At 45.2% G+C, this 22,001-nt stretch overlaps 1 protein-coding gene and 2 long non-coding RNA genes across 3 annotated transcripts in view; 2 read left to right on the top strand and 1 right to left on the bottom strand.

Moving 5' to 3' along the window:
- The first annotated feature begins 1,104 nt into the window (after positions 1-1,104).
- Positions 1,105-7,363, top strand: LOC129385094 (uncharacterized). Its single transcript, XR_011894813.1, has 3 exons — positions 1,105-1,383; positions 4,447-4,524; positions 7,075-7,363. It is a non-coding gene; the product is annotated as an uncharacterized lncRNA (long non-coding RNA).
- A 5-nt stretch (positions 7,364-7,368) lies between these two features.
- LOC129385095 (uncharacterized) lies at positions 7,369-8,757 on the top strand. Its single transcript, XR_008612653.1, has 2 exons — positions 7,369-7,435; positions 8,605-8,757. It is a non-coding gene; the product is annotated as an uncharacterized lncRNA (long non-coding RNA).
- Positions 8,758-12,231: 3,474 nt separating this feature from the next.
- The window catches only part of LOC126531330 (ammonium transporter Rh type B-like), a 77,316-nt gene continuing 67,546 nt past the window's right edge, over positions 12,232-22,001 (bottom strand). The window contains exon 11 of the mRNA XM_050178829.2: positions 12,232-12,991. Coding sequence (XP_050034786.1) covers positions 12,923-12,991 — 69 coding nt within the window. The 3' untranslated portion in view covers positions 12,232-12,922. The remainder of the gene's footprint in view (positions 12,992-22,001) is intronic.

A 22,001-nucleotide genomic window follows, 5' to 3' on the forward strand; every position in this document is an offset into this window, starting at 1 on the left:
ATTCCCCGAGCTGACCCCCGCAGCGCGCCCGCCGGCTGCCCATTGTCTTGCGTCTTGGTCGGCGCGTGGGAAGGGGTCTCCGTAGACGTTCCCGCGGCAACTGCCCCGCTCATAGCAGATCAGGTCCGCGGTGGCGGGTTCAGGCACAAAGCCTGCTTCGTCAAATTCGGCTCCAGCGACGGAGAGTTGAGGACGCGCGTATTGTTCTTCACACACAGTCGACTTAGTGACGCCGTGGCTAGAGGTTTGCGGTGGCGTTCCAAGAAAGGTTGCCGCCGCTGTCGCAATTGGCTGGCAAAACTTGCACTTCAGCTGGCCGTTCTCAAAACGTGCAGGACCACATAATTTCAACGGGACCGTGTGCAGGAGAGGCCTGAATTTGCAAGGCATTTTAGTCGCAGTTTTAGGCTAAATATATATTTTTTTAATTTTCATTTGTCAAGCTGACTTCCCAAGATCAAGTTGGATTAGTTGTCAGATCATTGTTTTAAGACTGTGAATATTAGCTTCTTGCTTGTGTTATAACTTGTAAGATTTTTCGTATACCCGGAGTGAAAAAAAAAAGGGAGCTGTGCTGATGCCAGCGCTACGTCATCTGTAAGCCATACAAAATCAAATTGCAATTATAGATGTAATAGTACTACTGAATCCCGCATCTTCACGGCCCTGTACAACGTATCGTACACCGTGCCTACCAAGATCAGAATTCGCATTACACTAGAAAGTTGCCTGCTCAACATAAAGCACCTAACCGCCCGGGACTTGAGAAAAGAAACTGTCCCTATTTGGAATCGCTGTCATAAACGCGCATCCCGCATTCTGCGGTGCGTGTAACTATACCGTGCTATAGAAGCGACCTTTAAGATACGTTATTTTCGATTTGCAGATATGCACTTCGATGGCGTGCTCGCCTTCTTTATATCCACCTCTCTTTCTCTCTCTCTCTCTCTCTTGGCTAGGTTGAAAAGTATTTGCCGCCTCACTTTTGCTTACTGGTCACGTGAGGGGGGGAGGCCCTTTTGACGAAAACTATAGTTTTCGTCAAAAGACCCCCCCCCCCTTTTTTTTTTTTTTAACCGTGTCACGCACCAGAGAAATCTTTCGGGCTGTTCAGCGGCTGAAAAATTATTGCGTGCGCATATTGGTGCTGGTACTGTTATGGTCGCCGTTTACGAGTTCCTTCTTGCGTCGGCTTTTTAACTTGCCAGGCGCTATAGAGATCAAGCGGCCTATCAAACGCGCCGTCGATGTGAATGATAAATTGCTGCGCTCGATCGCCTTTCACGAGGCTTTGGTTTCACGGCCGCTCAGTTACTATTTAAACCGTTACCCGTGCTGCTATGCCATTCTGGATCGACTGTCGTCGAGGCTGTGGTTGAGATGGTAAGTGTGTCTGTCAGATTCTATCCAGGCTTTCTGCACAACATTACCGGAAATGACTTCTCCAGTATAGGTGTTGTTTGTCGGAAATTGAACGCTATGGAGCGGAAATGTCGGGGGTCTTATCGGGCGACTTCGCTTCCTTTGTGTAAGTTCCACTGTCCTTGGGTCATCGATTTTGGCAACCAACTGGGGTAAAGATTTTACGCCCTCAATGGTAAAATCGCGCAGACCGCCTTTGACATTGATTAGATTTAGAATAGCGTTCGCATGCAAAACTGCGTGCAGAAATTACATCGCACATGATCCGTACGCAATTGGGACTCTGTAGTTTGACTGCTTTATTTTATGTACGTAATCTTTACGTACGCTAACAAATAACGTCATACAATAACGTGGCACCCGTTGCTCCCACTTCAGTGCGAAACGTCCCTATGGTGACGCTCGCTCTGTCTTTGGCCTGTAGGGAGGTATATACGTACGCATGCCCAGCGCTTGAGCCGCTGTGTGTATGAAAGCTTAAGTTTTGAAGAAAGATTCAGGAAGATGGGGGATAAAAAGAAATGGCTGGCTAAATGTCACTAACATATGTGCACCTCAAAAGCATGGTCACGGAGTAGATGAGGAGGTCAAGAAAGTTTGAAACCAAGTACAGGATAATTGAAAGTCTTAAGTAAACAACCAGGAGTCATCAAAATGAAAGTGAGCGAGACAGACGGTAAATTAGATGCAAAGGACTGAAAAATATAAAAATAATGAGCGACCACGGTGATTTACAAGACTGTCAAGAAAGGAATCGGGAGGGAAAATCTGTATGATGACTCGAAGGGCAATGGCTTGCTACTTGAGACCCGAGGTGGCCTGCCTGAGGACAAAACCGTACGCAAGCAAATATCCGCCAAAGGATGAGGCCTGTGCGTGCTGCAGTAGAAGTCCGGAAACGACTCGATGCATCATAATAGAATGTCAAGATATATTCACTCGGCGAGACCCGCAGGAAACGTCGGCCTTCCAGAATTCGCTGGGTTTCAAAGCGAATGGAAACATTGACTGGGCAGCAGTCGAGATAAGCAAGAAACATTTAGAGTATCGGCAAAAAAAAAAAGAAAAAGCAGGGAAAAATTGATAAATCCACATATGTTACAGGCATAGGTAACTGTGCAATATGTGTAGATAAATGTTTTAATGCAGATAAATATCAAGGAGGGATAGCCAAAATGCTTGACTGTTATGTCTGTACCAATTTCTTTTATGTTTGGGTTACCGTACCTTATAATAAAAGTTTTGAAGGGAGGCGCACCGTATCGTCCCCCAAAGTGCTTGCGTTTAAGCAATCTACATTGAGTTATTCACCAGAGGGTGTAACCATGGGAAAAACACCCGTAATAAACCATTAAATTATTCGATCGTACTTAAAGCTTTATTTTCACATATTATGGCTTACAAGCGTGTTAGGTTGTAGGCGTGTTTTGATAGCATCACTGATTAGTCCTGCCGGTGCTCATTACTTTACAAAATAATTTGTCGTTAAGTAAAATGCGCTTATGCTACGACTTTCGCTTTTTCGATCTTTGTTGCCATGTGATGTGAGCTGTGCGCAAGTAGCGCTGTTAATTTTTTTTAACTGAGCGATAATAAGGTAGGGATAATTGTGACAATGTAATGCGTTCACTGTGGCGTGGTCGTGTCGTCGGGGAAAAAAAAACCCTGTTCTTGTTTAGTGAGTATAGTATGGTAAGTATACCTCTTTCTAAAGTGTATCTAATTCGTTGAATAATGGTCTAATTGTGTCATTACTCACCTGAAAATCTGAGGTTCTCAAAGGTGTGTGCGGTAATATACACATATACACATAAAACGTTGCATGTAATTTTATTTACAGTATCAGAAAAATCGGATTCTTGCACGTTTTTCTTCTAAAAACGGCCTTAATTCTGAAAGATCCAGCGCGTCAAATAACGGTCAAGGAAGCCGCTCGAATGTACAAATTAAAATTTTGCGGATGGTCGCGCTTCAGTAACTCTTGCGAGTGCAGGCAAATCTTCACAGTAGATTACTCTGCTTTCAAGTGAAACTGATTTCTGTCCTCTACGTGGGCGCGGCCAGCGGTTACAACGGCCTCTCGTTAGGGGGTCCTGACAGTATATATCTCCTCAGGATCAAATAAAGCTGTCTGTCTGTCTGTCTGTCTGTCTGTCTTTTGTATATAAACGCGACTTCAACTTCTGACAAGCAGCAAGTCGCGCATGCGCCGTCGCACTCGGGAATGTTTTCACGAGAATGTTAGTCTTTAAGCAGATATTAACAATTTCTTTATGGGACATGGGGCATAATCGTCTTACCGTAACATACTAAAAGGATCTTGTTGAAAGTAGCTTACGAGAACGGAAAACTCGATCGCTGATCACAATCACGTTGTGTACCTGTTGCTATCATGAAACTTCGTTTTAAAGCGCAGTTCTTATGCAGCCATTCCTGTGGCTAGCGTCGGCGTTGTCCTTGGTAACCGAGTGAACGTAACCGAGCGAGGGGTGAAAGCGAACGCGGAGCGCTGCGGGAGATGAAAGACCGCGATAGCGAAGAGATCGCGAGGAGGAAAGCGGAGGAGGAGTGTATGGCGAAAGCGTTAGAAGAAACTCGTAACGCCGTGCAAGACAGGCTTTGTGGCGATGATGGCTACGAGATGGCGCCAGAGTAGCGCATCGTCGTTGGAAGCAAAGCGCTGCATGAGCTATTAATCGCGCCCACCCGTCATCTACGCGCAGCCTCTCGCGATCTCCCGATTAACGAGGCAGTCGCGCCAGACATCGCTCTGTTTGCAACACGCCGCGCGAGACAGATTGTCCGCGCCAGCTATCGCCAGATATCGCGAAATGAAAACATGTATACAGTTGCGCTCAAATTTAGCGTTAGGTAATATTGTAATCGTATCTTGTTCTTATTATGTATTACTTACCTGCTGCTTTCGATTAACCTTATCCCATTTAACGGCGACATTCACTATTATTTCATTTTCATTACCACTGTAACGAAACCGACCGCGCTCTTACGTTTTCGAACACGCAGCTGCGCCTGGCAGTCGTCATTCTGTCAGCGGTCGGCCATGCCAGGACGGACGACAAATGCACGCCGGAAGGAAGCATAGTAAGGAAGCAGTGCTTTAGGATTGAAGAAATAGAAGCTCGCAAAGCACACTTTAAACACAAGATATACGCTTGTACTGCTATGCCCTGACTCAAGGTGTTTAAGCCTCTATCGTGGGGAGGAGCAGGGGTCGTTACTCCCATGCATTTATGGACTGCTCGTGTGTGCGTGTGTGTGGGTTTAATCAAGGACCTTCTAACGGCGCGAAGCGAGGCGATCTCGCTCATCTCTTGCACTTGCTGATCTTGTCGCTTCGCGCCTTTACAAGTCGCCGGCCAGTCGACGCTCGCGCTGTTAAAGAATCGGTCGGCTGGACTTGCAATATACGTACTTCTGGTAATAATTATGGGGTTTTACGTGCCAAAACCACTTTCTGATTATGAGGCACGCCGTAGTGGAGGACTGCGGAAATTTCGACCACCTGGGGTTCCTTAACGTGCACCTAAATCTAAGTACACGGGTGTTTTCGCATTTCACCCCCATCGAAATGCGGCCGCCGTGGCCGGGATTCGATCCCGCGACCTCGTGCTCAGCAGCCCAACACCATAGCCACTGAGCAACCACGGCGGGTACGTACTTCTGGTAGCCTGTGCAAAAGCGCCAGGTGAACTATATTTTATAAGGCGAGACCATAGGTGCAATGTAGTAGTGAAGACTTGAAATCACTAATGTTACGTTCGTGTGCGCGTTTATATACGGGGTGATCATTTTTAAGTATTAGGGAACTTTTAAAAATCGGCTGTTCCAGATAATATAATTTGAGTACTTGAGCTGTATTATACAGAGAGGCGGACATAACTTGCATATAACTTGGACATCACCCCGTATAGTGTGTTAGTTTAAAGAAATTTACTTGCTCACCGTTTTCGATTTGTCACTTTTTTACGTTAAATGAATGTCTAGTATTTCCAAACCCTAAATGAAGTACTCGCAAGCATCAGCTGGAGTGCCAAATATAATTTCCTATAAAACTTGCTTCTGCCAACCAGTTACGCCATCATACACTCCTTCGTTCCGTTCCCGTGATCGTTGCGGGGGCTGCCTTACGCGAGTGCAAGCAGAAGACAAGCGCGCAGCCATCTTGCTTATTATAATTATTTCTTAAATTACAAACATTTTCATAACTAGCCCTGTTGATACACAACGTCCACAAGTTCTTTCTGTTTCATGACGCTACGATAACGTCGACACGAGGTCTGGCATTGCGAGACCAACTTCATATTAAATTGAAATATAAGTATTCCACGGGGCCATACTTGCTATATGTCACCACTTTACGCGCGAGACCTGTGCGATTGAGAGTTCCTATAACCTCGAAAACACGCACGCACGCATGTACACACGCGTATACATTTGCGCGTGCATGGTGTCTTCAGTCTGTCTGCGGTGGAATACGTCGGCTTCCCTGACGTACGGAAATGACACACGAGATCCATGGCATGCGAGGAGGCTCCAGCATTTTGATATTGTCATGCCGTGGACGAAGATGCGGCATCGGTGGGATTTCCTGTCAAACCGTCGCCGACGCTGTTCCTGCAGCATAGCTGCGACGATGTAGAGAGACTGTTTCAACAATGACTTCAACTGAAGCGGGATCGTGGGTGTAATCTTAAGCACAGTGCAGTGAAGGCAGAGTGTTTTTTTTCTTTTCGGCGACACCGTGTTCATCGTGGCAGTCACCTGAAATTGCGAGATAACTTTCTTAGCGCCCTGATGAGTTAATTAAATATTTGTAATGAGATTATTGGTGGCAGTTGCGAAATGTAAGCCACTGAGATATCTCAAAAGCATTTTTATATGACAGAAACACTTGGAATATGGCACCAATTTCCACATATTTGCCCTGAAAGGCTGCCGCGGATTACATTGACACTGCATGTAATTCTGTTCCACAAGGCCGTTTGCGGAAGGAACTGAGAAAACTGCACGTTGAATGACCATGCATTTCGCCGCAAGTTTGGAACGTGTGCCATTTATTCCTGGTATACTTCTGGTATTTCTCCGCTGCTCATTCATAAGATACTGACTCTCACGCACATTTGATACATGTACATACAACTGTGTTGTTCTGTGACAGTACACAAACACGTTCGTGAACGTATTCGACAACGCTTTTGTGTACATTTAGGCATAATTTAGTCGGCGCAAAATCAGTCTTTTCTACGTTGTCAGCTTGCATTATACTTAAAGCCCATGTCGGCTTTGAGTGAGTGAGCGCCAGTGGCTCGGAGTACGGGAGTGTGAACGTGAGTGAGTATTGAAATCAGTGCAATGAGCGTGAATGGAGGTTAGTGCAAGTGCAAGTACGCATAACCAAAAGAAATAAATGCCCATTTATTTTGTGTGCGCATATTGGCGACCTCCTCTCCTTTTTTCCCCCTTTTCTTTCATCTGTAGGTAGCCCAGGACATCCCAAATAACATCATTTTGTTGTAACACGATTCCTACAGTGCGGTGTAGTAGCGACGCTTTTGTATAGCAACGGCGCAAGATGGCGGCGGTTGTGTAACACGAGCCCTGCCTGCCTTCGCCGCCTCTTCGCGCGTGCAGTGCCACTTCCTGACGCAGCCGTGCTGTCCGACGCTGACTTGCATCCGGTTCACGCGCACCAATGGCATGAACGGCATCTGCATGCTAGACGTACACTCGGGCGACGAGTACAACGTGCCCATCTTCTCGACGCGCCAGGGGCGCGCGGAGCACAGCACGCCGTCGCTGCCGCCACGCCCGTCGAGGTTCACGCTGCCTCCCAGACCGACGGCGCCAGGTGGCGCAACCAACCCGGCGACGCAGCACTATTGCTGTACCGCTCAGTTCACCTGTCACCGCCGCTAGGTGGGGGGGGGGGGGGGGGGCTCGTGTGGGTGACGAGACTGAGGCATTTCCCTTTCCGCGACTTCAGGAGACGAAGGTGATGTTGCTGTGGGCCTCTCTGATTGGCCTAAAATGCCGCCATTACCAAATTCGACAACATGGCGGAATTTGAGGATGTCCAGCATAGTATACCCGGGTATGATTAGCGGACATATAAACTGCAGGTGATGTCCCTCGTTAACAGGATATATCTTGATTGCGGACTCTAAAGCAGTTTACCCCCTTTAAGGTGTTTTATTGTGTCTATAACTAAAGCAACCTTACACCCTAGCAAAAAAAAGAAGACATTTCCCCAAACCAAAAAACCCACTCAATCGTTTCGTTGAGTTCCCATCACACCCTTTTCTGTAAAGGGTGCAAAGCATGCCATTGCATTCATTTCTTAGGAGCCATGCTTGCAATCGCTATTCATTGTCGTGCCTTGCCATTCCAGTGAATAATCATTAGGCAGCACCAATGAGAACCGCCAAAACGTAGTAGTTATTGCATGGAGCAATAGAAGCCACTAAAACCTGCATGAAAGAAAAATGGCGGAGTTCTTTTATCTCTTCCTCAGATCTACATTATGATATGGCGACAGTTACAACACATTCAAACCCACTCTTTACACATCAGAGCAGCCCGAACAAGCATACGCACGGAATGTCCGCATGCTCACACTGCTCGCGCTGCCTACACCAATGCACCTTCTAACAGGCTTATATAAACATGGTGTTTCGACGAGCAGTGTGGTGCCAGTGGGAGCTACTTTATTCTTCGTAATTAAACAGTGAATATCCATGCACTGATTGCTTTAATATAGTCAGCTAATGGGCACCTAAAGACTACACATACCTGTTAATATAAAATCGCACTCTATTGAATGCCTTTCGACTAGCGACTTCAAATTATGAGCACGGTGGCAACATGTACAAAGAACAGGTCGCTTTGACAGCTTATAACATCCCTTAGCATCAAAAGGGTCTTTCAGGTGAACAACACATCTGTACGAAAAAGAAATTTTTAGTGATCAAAACACACTAACACCACCATTTCTGCAAATTTGTTCTGCACCAATTTGTTCTGCACCATTTCTGCAAAAGGGTGTTCTTGGTGCTCGAAATCTCCTTAAGGCTGCAAGGTGGTTTATAGCGAACTTGAAATTCGTTACATCTTATACCCACTGTTACGTGGGTACTCAGTGCACAGTAACCTTCTATTTTACAGCGACCGCTGTATACATGGGAGGGTCTTCGTCGGCCGTGTTCTGGAGCAGTATACCTTTTCCAAACCGGTCGGTGAGAGGCGGAACCAGAAGCGATGCTGCACGTCCTTTCGCCCACACGAAAGGCCGACGCCTTATTTCTTCGTGAATAAAAACAAAGCGGTGATCATGCATTGCATTCAGTTGTGCGTCACGTGATGCGCTGTCTGTAATGCGCTACGATATGTCTATGAAATGCCCCCTATGTACTCGGTCTCGGGACGTCTGTACATTTTGCCGTGACTGCTTTGCGCCATCATAGGAGCGTATAGCGCGTTTTATAACTAAGTTGTTATATTCTAATTGGCCTCAAGCCTGCAATAGCTTCGCCAACGCCAGTGTTTTATCACTTTTTATATATTAGAGAGTTTTAGATTAGAGGGACGCAAGCGTTGTGGCCCGCTATATCACTTGAGGCCACAACGTATACGCGTGCAGCCCCCTATTCTAAAGCCCTCTATTTTTTTATTTTCTCTTTTCCATGAGATTAATACTAGATGAACACTTTAGAACGTGTTTGAGTCAGTGAGTATTGAAGTGACTGCAAGTTGAGAGCAGTAAAGTTAGCCACTAAGCCTGCAGAACCTTGCAATTCCGCAAGGAACGTTCCTTGCACTTTATTTGTAGGTAACCAAGTTTATGTAGGCAAAAAAAAAACGTTTCTTTGTAGGTAACCTCGTAAGTTGAAATAGACTCCGATATTGTGCATGCTAGAGCAGAGCCTCCTGTGCATCTCGGTTTGCTCATCGGTGTAGCCGAGATGCCCCATCGCCGCAGTTGGTTCATGTTCGTACTCTGACTGATTAACCCGAGTGACGCGGCCAACATGTTTTTTTGTGATGTAGATGGCGGCTTCACGTTGCGGCACAGCGTCCGCACGTTCGTGTGTGTGCGGGACTGTGCGAAATGTGTTTGCGCAAAGGCTTCACGAACAGTTGTACAGTTGCTCGCGAAAGTTTACGAGACGCGCGATTTGCGAAATAGCCGAATTTCCGCGAAGGCTGTGCACGTAGCCTCGAATTAAAAAGCTTCGATCCGTAGTAGCTTTTGCGAACTACACTGTGATCCCATAAATTAGAAGCGCAAAGCCTTAACAGAGCAGAAATTAGCATTTGTCGTGAAAACCGTGCCCCGTAAACTTTTGCGGAAGGCTGTACTTCTCGCACGTAGTGCACCCACACGTTTACATGAAGTTTCACATCGTGCATTGGACTTTGTGCTTGTATGCAGTGTGGTTCACTGTTAAAGGGGACGCTCATTTACTGTGGCGGTGGTGGTGAAACCTTATTTCCGAAAAGGGTCCTGAAGGACACCCGGCTGATCGTGAAGGTCTAGAGGGCACCTCCCACGTCGGGACGGGGAGTCCTAGATTCTCCGCCGCTTTGCGGACCTTCTGGGCAGCCCAGAGTTGGTCTTGTATATCTCGCTGCTTCTAAGAGCGTCGTCCCACTTGTTCTTATCCTCCAGATAGGAGGCCTGCGTCGCGCATCCCCGCAATACGTGTCCCAACTTCATATGTTCACCCCACTGAGCACAATTGAATGGTCAGTTGTAGTCCGGGTCGATAGGGCTCATACGCCAAGGATTGGGGTACGAGTTCGTCTGTATTTACTGTTCGGCTACCAATTACAGCTGAATCATGCAGGCTAATATCTAATGCATAGATTTCAGTCCGGCGCCTCTTGACAGCCTTTCTTTTTCTCTCTCAACAAAGCAGAAGTCTTCAAGTTATATCGTTTTATTACTATCTAGCTGTTTTTTTTTTTTGAAAGAGGACCATGCCATGCACGATACACGCTGCCTCATATTTTTGGGTTATCATCTGTAATCTTCCTCTCCCTTTTCATTATACCTTTGTGAGAACGAGAAGGCCAAAAACAAACTCGTCCGGCCGATCTCTTGTTCTTCGGGTCAACAACGACTTCTTTTTTCTCGCTTATAAATTACAGAAAAGTTTTTGTTCTAAGCGATTGGATTGGAAAAACTTTATTAAAGGTCCTGCAGGAAGCGCGTCAACGCGCAGCGGGCGTCTCCCACGCAGGGATATTAAGCGATATTTCGCTTTTATTTGGAACCTTTAATAAATAAGCAAGCTGGGCTAGACACACCACTCACTTTTCATATACTTTTATCATACTCTAAAATGTAGGTCAACATAAAGAATGATGATCGAAATTGCCCTCGCTATACAGGGAATCATTGTCCACGTTGTTACTGGCCGAAAGTTCTCAGCTTTATATATACAGAATGTTCAAAATTAAGCTTTACGCTCATCTTAAAACTAGGCACTGGGAGGCACGCGAAGACCGCCTGTGCAAATAAGTTATGTGGCCAGGGGGACACAAAGTGAGATGATAATCATCGCTGTCAGCAGCCCAATTAACTAAAATTGAATAATTAACTTTTTATTGACTGCAATAAGCAAGTATGCTTGTATCGAAAAGTTAGAGACAGTCGTGTTTCTACGCAGTATCAGTTGGAAGAATTCTTCTAGCTTGTCTGTGCTCCGAGATATCCGACTCCAAATTTTAATTGTCGTTCGCCTGATGATGCATGCAAGAGAGGATCGGCGCATAGCTCGTCTCTGATGTGACGCGGCTGTTGGGTGCGGCGTTTAGTTTGACAAAAGGGCGGAGGCATAGGCAAAGATGGTAACTGTTCCCCTTCCCTTGTGGGCTGGCGAAATAAAAAGTCGAAGAACCCGGAACCGCTGTCGTAACACGCGACAGCGCAGCCTGTAACGATGGCGGTAGCTGCCATGCTGAGATAGTGGCGCGAGCGGAGAAGCCAGAGAGCAGTGCGCATGCGTAATGGTGACTAGACGAGCGGGCATGGTCCTTGCGTGGGCTACGCAAACAAAGTGGCTGCCGATTTCCAAGTACTGTAAGTTTTATTGAAATCAAGAGCAACAAGTGCACGTCATACGGCACTGTCATATCTTGATTTCGCCAGCCGAGAGGGGAAGGGAAACAGTTATCATCTTTGCCTATGCCTCCGCCCTGTTGTCGGACTAAACGCCACACGCAACAGCCGCGTCACACCAGGGAGTAGCTTTGCGCCGATCCTCACTCTCTTGCATGGGTAATCATGCGAACGGTAATTAAAATTTGGAGTCGGATATCTCGGAGCACAGACATGCTAGAAGAATTCTTCCAAGTGAAACTGTGCAGAAACGCGGCTGCCTCTAACTTTTGAATACAACCATGCCCACTTACTGCAGTCAATAAAAAGTTTATTCAATTTTTGTTAATTGGGCTGCAGACAGCAATAATTATCATCTGGCTTTGTGTCCCCCTGGCCACATAATTTATTTGCACAGGCGGTCTTCGCGTGCCTCCCACTGCTTTATTTTAAGAAAACCATAAAGCTTCATTTTGAACACCCGGTATATCTGAGAAGACGCAATACGCTGATCGTTGCGACGATAGCGAATTTTGTAGGGCCGCAGAATATTCGGGGGGTCGGGCACTTCTTTTTTTTTTTTCATAGCTTTGACAAGTTGCTAGCTTTTATTATAGCTGTTACCAGTTGTTAACATGATGGAACCACCGCAGAACCAGGATCAATCTGACGAGAAACGAAGCAAGACGAAACAGAACAAGTATTTTATTCAAATATGTTGGCAATGACGCCTTCGTTCTTTTTTTTTGCGCACTCAGTGATAGTCATTCAGGTCGAAGTCCTTTCGCTCGCTTTCTTTTAAGTCACTTATCTTTAGTGATGGAATAATGATTACACTAGTGACATATAGATGAAAGTAACAAATGACGCAGCGAGGTAATAATCGACAACAGAAATGATGGCAAGACACATGGCGGCAACTTCCGGCTGTTCGCAAGAAAAAAAAAAAAAGAAATGTCTGGCGTCTCTGTTCGAACAGTTTCATCGCATTCAAAACGCTTGTATATTTGAAGTGTGTATGTACAGAATAACACTCAAAAGCGATGTTAACTTATACGAAGACCTTAAATAAAGAACTATGAGATAACAGTAAAAACAGAACACGTTGCTCCTCTTTATCAAAATATAGCCTCCGTTGGAAACGTATAGTGTCCGCCCTCCTGTACATCACGCTACTTTATGTGTTCGTGTACAACTACACATAATAGGTGCGAGTTTCGCGTTTGCGTATTTTCACAGCGAGTTGCAGTACCATACCGTCGTGGACCGCAATCTGTCACCTTGGTAACACATTTCGTACGTTCGAAGCCCATTCCTCGCACGACTGGCTCTAAGTGGGGCCTTTTTCGTATGTCCGCGGCTTCAAGAGGTATAGTCTATTTATTGGGCTGGCGGTGCGTCGTAGGCGCCGTTGAAGTGTGCCGGCAGCCGAGCTCTCGTGGCACTGTCCTGCATGTGGGAAAAGAAGGTGGGGCACGTATTTGCATCGGTGATCTCTGCTCAGTTCGGAACGCGCCAGTCTTCTCTGGTAAGCACTCACGAGCGGACATTCAGACGTCCCGAGTGAAAAATCAAATCAATCAATCAATCAATCAATCAATCAATCAATCAATCAATCAATCAATCAATCAATCAATCAATCAATCAATCAATCAATCAATCAATCAATCAATCAATCAATCAATAGGAAAGCTGCACTCGCAGACAACTTTATGTGACAATGTAAGGAATGCAGATTTTTTGGGCCAGTTGGTTCGTTGCAATAATTGAGGTCATAGCGCTAGACTCACACGGACAAGAAAGACGACAGGACGTGCGCTATAAACCTTCCTATCGATAGTCAGGATAGCTAGTCAGGGAGCGCACTTCCTTTAGCGTCAGGGAGCGTCTTTCTTGTCCGTGTGAATCCAGCGCTATGACCTCAATTAAAGAAAGGAAACCTGCGGAGCTTCTGCACTTGTTCTTTTGACTACCGCGTTTGGTCTCCTGGAAAAGATGCGACAGTTTCGACAGATGCGAAAATGCGACAGTTTCACATTTGCCCAAATACGGAAGTGTTTTGTGGCCATTGCACCACAAAACACGAAATTTATCATCATCGTCAGAAATGACAATATCAAGCCAACGGTCCATTCATTAAAGGTATCGTCGCTGACTTTATTTTAGTGCTTTCAAAACACAACACGGCATTGATGTAAAAAAATAAAATAGTTCGCCCGAAGGGTGAAACACAGAAAACGTTAGCAATGTCTAGAGTAACACTACATGGTTTAGAACACACTGAAAGGCATATCCCTTATAGGGACCGATTATGGATATGATCCTGGAGCTTGCTTACGGCAAGGACTGATGTCAGGGAGGAGCTGTCTGATCCAGTTTACTGATTAACTGTGGTCGAACAAAGAATATCGCTGGAGGCAATGTTTAGACAATGGCACTTGTCCTTCCTCAGCAGCGTCTATGCGCATTGGCGAGCAAAACTGGAGAGACCATGGCATCAGCGAAAAATTAAAACATCTAGCACAACCGCGCAACCTGGAATTGTCTCAGTGGATTGCGTTGGTCGAACAGACGAAGGTATGCGCCGATTTACGCGATGAATAAACGCAAATGCGTAGATTCAGTTTTTCTGCAAAAACGTAAGCCTATAATCAATCAAAGCGATGGCGCAGACAGCTGTAATCACTTCTCTCAAAAGCGCTGGTTCGACAGTTTACATCACTTCCCACGCTAATGGAAATGCTCACACCGATTTACGGGATAAATAAACAGAAATGAACTGATTGACTTTTCAGACCAAAAAAAGGTAAGCCCGATAAGATGTCCGCGCAGACAGGTGTATAATCACTTCTCTCAAAAGCGACAGTCCCTGGAATCTGTTCTAGCGCACCTTGACACTGGACCATTGTACCTCGACACGATTTTCACATGCCGCCGACAGAAGACATCGCAGGTGAAGGCGACGAAGGGACTACTTCGGTTTTTGAAAGAGACGGGATTGGACAAGCGGCTGTGACAGTGATATCACGTACCATGCCAGATTGATGGACTCCAACGGACGGTGTGTGTGCGCTGTGCTATGTGCTCTCTCTCCCTCTCCCCCTTCCCCGTATTTCATCTCCCCCATCCCTCTCCCATGTGTAGGGTAGCAAACCGGTTAAGCTAAACTGGTTAACCTCCCTGCCTTTCCTTCTCCACGTTTTCCTTCCTTCCTTCCTCTCAAAAGCGCTGGTTCGACCGTGTACTTCACCCACCTGGCTCATGCAAGTGTAATACAAGTGTTTACATCGATTTACGGGATGAATAAACAGAAATGAGCTGATTGAATTTTCAGACAAAAAAGGTAAGCCAATAAGATGTCCACGCAGACAGGTGTATAATCACTTCTCACAATAGCGCTGGTTCGACCGTGTACTTCACCCACCTGGCTCATGGCAGTGTAATACAATTGCTTACATCGATTGACGGGATGAATAAGCAGAAATGAGCTGATTGAATTTTCAGACAAAAAAGGTAAGCCAATAAGATGTCCACGCAGACAGGTGTATAATCACTTCTCACAATAGCGCTGGTTCGACCGTGTACTTCACCCTACCTGGTTCATGGCAGTGTAATACAATTGCTTACATCGATTGATGGGATGAATAAGCAGAAATGAGCTGATTGAATTTTCAGACAAAGAAGGTAAGCCAATAAGATGTCCACGCAGACAGGTGTATAATCACTTCTCACAATAGCGCTGGTTCGAACGTATACATCACCCACCTGGCTCATAGCAGTGTAATACAATTGCTTACATAAATTGACGGGATGAATAAATAGAAATGAGCTGATTGACTTTTCAGACAAAAAAGGTAAGCCAATAAGATGTCCGCGCTGACAGGTGTATGATCACTTCTCACAAAAGCGCTGGTTCGACCGTATACATCACCCACCTGGCTCATGCAAGCGTAATACAAATAATTACATCGATTTACGGGATGAACAAACAGAAATGAGCTGATTGATTTTTCAAACAAGAAAGGTAAGCTTATAGCCCAATAAAATGTCCACGCAGACAGGTGTATAATTATTTCTCTGAGAAGTGCTGGGTACTTCATATGCATTACCCCCCTTGGTCATGCAAGTGTTATGCAAGTGCTTATGCCGATTTACGGGATGAATAAACAGAAATGAGTTGATTGACTTTTCAGACAAAATAGGTAAGCCTATAGACCAATAAAGTTTCCAGCAGACAGGTGTAATCACTTGTCTCAAAAGCCCTGGTTGAGCTGTATGCATCACTCCCCAAGATACAAAAGGGCTTACAACGATTCACGGGATGGGTAAACAGAAATGAGCTGATTGGCTTAATGCTTACACCGGTTTACGGGATGAGTAAACAGAAATGTGCCCGTTGTCTGTTCCGACATAAAAAGGTAAGACACTCGCCATGTACGCGCTGACGCCTATTAACGCAATAAATAAACGAACAGGCACACAATAATTTTGTCGAAAAAATTGAAAAAAGATTAGACACTGGTTCTTTGTTTATATCACTCCCCACGCATGCGCTGACGCCCATTTACGCGATGAATAGACGAACAGGCGCAGAATAATTTTGCCGAAAAAATTGAAAAAAAGGTAAGGCTATAGCCCATGAAAATATCGTCTCAGCCACGTGAAATAAGTTCTTTAGAAAGCACTGGTTCTTCGTTTCTATCACTCCCCACGCATGCGCGGACGCCCATTTACGTGACGAATAGACGAACAGGCGCAGAATAATTTTGGCGATAAAATTGTAAAAAGGTAAGGCTATAGCCCATGAAAATATCGTCTCAGCCACGTTAAATAAGTTCTCTAGAAAGCACTGGTTCTTCGTTTCTATCACTCCCCATGCATGCGCGGACGCCCATTTACGCGACGAATAGACGAACAGGCGCAGAATAATTTTGGCGAAAAAATTGAAAAAAGGTAAGGCTATAGCCCATGAAAATATCGTCTCAGCCACGTGAAATAAGTTCTCTAGAAAGCACTGGTTCTTCGTTTCTATCACTCCCCACGCATGCGCGGACGCCCATTTACGCGACGAATAGACGAACAGGCGCAGAATAATTTTGGCGAAAAAATTGAAAAAAGTTAAGGCTATAGCCCATGAAAATATCGTCTCAGCCACGTGAAATAAGTTCTCTAGAAAGCACTGGTTCTTCGTTTCTATCACTCCCCACGCATGCGCGGACGCCCATTTACGCGACGAATAGACGAACAGGCGCAGAATAATTTTGGAGAAAAAATTGAAAAAAGGTAAGGCTATAGCCCATGAAAATATCGTCTCAGCCACGTCAAATAAGTTCTCCAGTAAGCACTGGTTCTTTGTTTATATCACTCCCCACGCATGCGCTGACGCCCATTTACGCGATGAATAGACGAACAGGCGCAGAATAATTTTGTCGAAAAAATTGAAAAAAGGTAAGGCTATAGCCCATGAGAATATCGTCTCAGCCACGTGAAATAAGTTCTCTAGAAAGCGCTGGTTCTTCGTTTCTATCACTCCCCACGCATGCGCGGACGCCCATTTACGCGATGAATAGACGAACAGGCGCAGAATAATTTTGGCGAAAAAATTGAAAAAAAGGTAAGGCTATATATAGCCCATGAAAATATCGTCTCAGCCACGTGAAATAAGTTCTCTAGAAAGCACTGGTTCTTCGTTTCTATCACTCCCCACGCATGCGCGGACGCCCAATTACGCGATGAATAGACGAACAGGCGCAGAATAATTTTGGCGAAAAAATTGAAAAAAAGGTAAGGCTATAGCCCATGAAAATATCGTCTCAGCCACGTGAAATGAGTTCTCTAGAAAGCACTGGTTCTTCATTTCTATCACTCCCCACGCATGCGCGGACGCCCATTTACGCGACGAATAGACGAACAGGCGCAGAATAATTTTGGCGAAAAAAATTGAAAAAAGTTAAGGCTATAGCCCATGAAAATATCGTCTCAGCCACGTGAAATAAGTTCTCTAGAAAGCACTGGTTCTTCGTTTCTATCACTCCCCACGCATGCGCGGACGCCCATTTACGCGACGAATAGACGAACAGGCGCAGAATAATTTTGGCGAAAAAATTGAAAAAAGCTAAGGCTATAGCCGATGAAAATATCGTCTCAGCCACGTGAAATAAGTTCTCTAGAAAGCACTGGTTCTTCGTTTCTATCACTCCCCACGCATGCGCGGACGCCCATTTACGCGATGAATAGACGAACAGGCGCAGAATAATTTTGGCGAAAAAATTGAAAAAAAAGGTAAGGCTATAGCCCATGAAAATATCGTCTCAGCCACGTGAAATAAGTTCTCTAGAAAGCACTGGTTCTTCGTTTCTATCACTCCCCACGCATGCGCGGACGCCCATTTACGCGATGAATAGACGAACAGGCGCAGAATAATTTTGGCGAAAAAATTGAAAAAAGGTAAGGCTATAGCCCATGAGAATATCGTCTCAGCCACGTGAAATAAGTTCTCTAGAAAGCACTGGTTCTTCATTTCTATCACTCCCCACGCATGCGCGGACGCCCATTTACGCGATGAATAGACGAACAGGCGCAGAATAATTTTGGCGAAAAAATTGAAAAAAAGGTAAGGCTATATATAGCCCATGAAAATATCGTCTCAGCCACGTGAAATAAGTTCTCTAGAAAGCACTGGTTCTTCGTTTCTATCACTCCCCACGCATGCGCGGACGCCCAATTACGCGATGAATAGACGAACAGGCGCAGAATAATTTTGGCGAAAAAATTGAAAAAAAGGTAAGGCTATAGCCCATGAAAATATCGTCTCAGCCACGTGAAATGAGTTCTCTAGAAAGCACTGGTTCTTCATTTCTATCACTCCCCACGCATGCGCGGACGCCCATTTACGCGACGAATAGACGAACAGGCGCAGAATAATTTTGGCGAAAAAAATTGAAAAAAGTTAAGGCTATAGCCCATGAAAATATCGTCTCAGCCACGTGAAATAAGTTCTCTAGAAAGCACTGGTTCTTCGTTTCTATCACTCCCCACGCATGCGCGGACGCCCATTTACGCGACGAATAGACGAACAGGCGCAGAATAATTTTGGCGAAAAAATTGAAAAAAGTTAAGGCTATAGCCCATGAAAATATCGTCTCAGCCACGTGAAATAAGTTCTCTAGAAAGCACTGGTTCTTCGTTTCTATCACTCCCCACGCATGCGCGGACGCCCATTTACGCGATGAATAGACGAACAGGCGCAGAATAATTTTGGCGAAAAAATTGAAAAAAGGTAAGGCTATAGCCCATGAGAATATCGTCTCAGCCACGTGAAATAAGTTCTCTAGAAAGCACTGGTTCTTCGTTTCTATCACTCCCCACGCATGCGCGGACGCCCATTTACGCGATGAATAGACGAACAGGCGCAGAATAATTTTGGCGAAAAAATTGAAAAAAAAGGTAAGGCTATAGCCCATGAAAATATCGTCTCAGCCACGTGAAATAAGTTCTCTAGAAAGCACTGGTTCTTCATTTCTATCACTCCCCACGCATGCGCGGACGCCCATTTACGCGACGAATAGACGAACAGGCGCAGAATAATTTTAACGAAAAAATTGAAAAAAAGGTAAGGCTATAGCCCATGAAAATATCGTCTCAGCCACGTGAAATAAGTTCTCTAGAAAGCACTGGTTCTTCGTTTCTATCACTCCCCACGCATGCGCGGACGCCCATTTACGCGACGAATAGACGAACAGGCGCAGAATAATATTGCCGAAAAAATTGAAAAAAAGGCAAGGCTATAGCCCATGAAAATATCGTCTCAGCCACGTGAAATAAGTTCTCTAGAAAGCACTGGTTCTTCGTTTTTATCACTCCCCACGCATGCGCGGACGCCCATTTACGCGACGAATAGACGAACAGGCGCAGAATAATTTTGGCGAAAAAAATTGAAAAAAGTTAAGGCTATAGCCCATGAAAATATCGTCTCAGCCACGTGAAATAAGTTCTCTAGAAAGCACTGGTTTTTCGTTTTTATCACTCCCCACGCATGCGCGGACGCCCATTTACGCGATGAATAGACGAACAGGCGCAGAATAATTTTGGCGAAAAAATTGAAAAAAAAGGTAAGGCTATAGCCCATGAAAATATCGTCTCAGCCACGTGAAATAAGTTCTCTAGAAAGCACTGGTTCTTCATTTCTATCACTCCCCACGCATGCGCGGACGCCCATTTACGCGACGAATAGACGAACAGGCGCAGAATAACTTTAACGAAAAAATTGAAAAAAAGGTAAGGCTATAGCCCATGAAAATATCGTCTCAGCCACGTGAAATAAGTTCTCTAGAAAGCACTGGTTCTTCGTTTCTATCACTCCCCACGCATGCGCGGACGCCCATTTACGCGACGAATAGACGAACAGGCGCAGAATAATATTGCCGAAAAAATTGAAAAAAAGGCAAGGCTATAGCCCATGAAAATATCGTCTCAGCCACGTGAAATAAGTTCTCTAGAAAGCACTGGTTCTTCGTTTTTATCACTCCCCACGCATGCGCGGACGCCCATTTACGCGACGAATAGACGAACAGGCGCAGAATAATTTTGGCGAAAAAAATTGAAAAAAGTTAAGGCTATAGCCCATGAAAATATCGTCTCAGCCACGTGAAATAAGTTCTCTAGAAAGCACTGGTTTTTCGTTTTTATCACTCCCCACGCATGCGCGGACGCCCATTTACGCGATGAATAGACGAACAGGCGCAGAATAATTTTGGCGAAAAAATTGAAAAAAAAGGTAAGGCTATAGCCCATGAAAATATCGTCTCAGCCACGTGAAATAAGTTCTCTAGAAAGCACTGGTTCTTCATTTCTATCACTCCCCACGCATGCGCGGACGCCCATTTACGCGACGAATAGACGAACAGGCGCAGAATAATTTTAACGAAAAAATTGAAAAAAAGGTAAGGCTATAGCCCATGAAAATATCGTCTCAGCCACGTGAAATAAGTTCTCTAGAAAGCACTGGTTCTTCGTTTCTATCACTCCCCACGCATGCGCGGACGCCCATTTACGCGACGAATAGACGAACAGGCGCAGAATAATATTGCCGAAAAAATTGAAAAAAAGGCAAGGCTATAGCCCATGAAAATATCGTCTCAGCCACGTGAAATAAGTTCTCTAGAAAGCACTGGTTCTTCGTTTCTATCACTCTCCACGCATGCGCGGACGCCCATTTACGCGATGAATAGACGAACAGGCGCAGAATAAATTTGGCGAAAAAATTGAAAAAAGGTAATGCTATAGCCCATGAGAATATCGTCTCAGCCACGTGAAATAAGTTCTCTAGAAAGCACTGGTTCTTCATTTCTATCACTCCCCACGCATGCGCGGACGCCCATTTACGCGACGAATAGACGAACAGGCGCAGAATAATTTTAACGAAATAATTGAAAAAAAGGTAAGGCTATAGCCCATGAAAATATCGTCTCAGCCACGTGAAATAAGTTCTCTAGAAAGCACTGGTTCTTCGTTTCTATCACTCCCCACGCATGCGCGGACGCCCATTTACGCGACGAATAGACGAACAGGCGCAGAATAATATTGCCGAAAAAATTGAAAAAAAGGCAAGGCTATAGCCCATGAAAATATCGTCTCAGCCACGTGAAATAAGTTCTCTAGAAAGCACTGGTTCTTCGCTTTTATCACTCCCCACGCATGCGCGGACGCCCATTTACGCGATGAATAGACGAACAGGCGCAGAATAATTTTGGCGAAAAAATTGAAAAAAAGGTAAGGCTATATATAGCCCATGAAAATATCGTCTCAGCCACGTGAAATAAGTTCTCTAGAAAGCACTGGTTCTTCGTTTCTATCACTCCCCACGCATGCGCGGACGCCCAATTACGCGATGAATAGACGAACAGGCGCAGAATAATTTTGGCGAAAAAATTGAAAAAAAGGTAAGGCTATAGCCCATGAAAATATCGTCTCAGCCACGTGAAATGAGTTCTCTAGAAAGCACTGGTTCTTCATTTCTATCACTCCCCACGCATGCGCGGACGCCCATTTACGCGACGAATAGACGAACAGGCGCAGAATAATTTTGGCGAAAAAAATTGAAAAAAGTTAAGGCTATAGCCCATGAAAATATCGTCTCAGCCACGTGAAATAAGTTCTCTAGAAAGCACTGGTTCTTCGTTTCTATCACTCCCCACGCATGCGCGGACGCCCATTTACGCGACGAATAGACGAACAGGCGCAGAATAATTTTGGCGAAAAAATTGAAAAAAGCTAAGGCTATAGCCGATGAAAATATCGTCTCAGCCACGTGAAATAAGTTCTCTAGAAAGCACTGGTTCTTCGTTTCTATCACTCCCCACGCATGCGCGGACGCCCATTTACGCGATGAATAGACGAACAGGCGCAGAATAATTTTGGCGAAAAAATTGAAAAAAAAGGTAAGGCTATAGCCCATGAA

The sequence above is a fragment of the Dermacentor andersoni genome, chromosome 5 (assembly GCF_023375885.2).
Source record: "Dermacentor andersoni chromosome 5, qqDerAnde1_hic_scaffold, whole genome shotgun sequence".
Taxonomy (NCBI): domain Eukaryota; kingdom Metazoa; phylum Arthropoda; class Arachnida; order Ixodida; family Ixodidae; genus Dermacentor; species Dermacentor andersoni.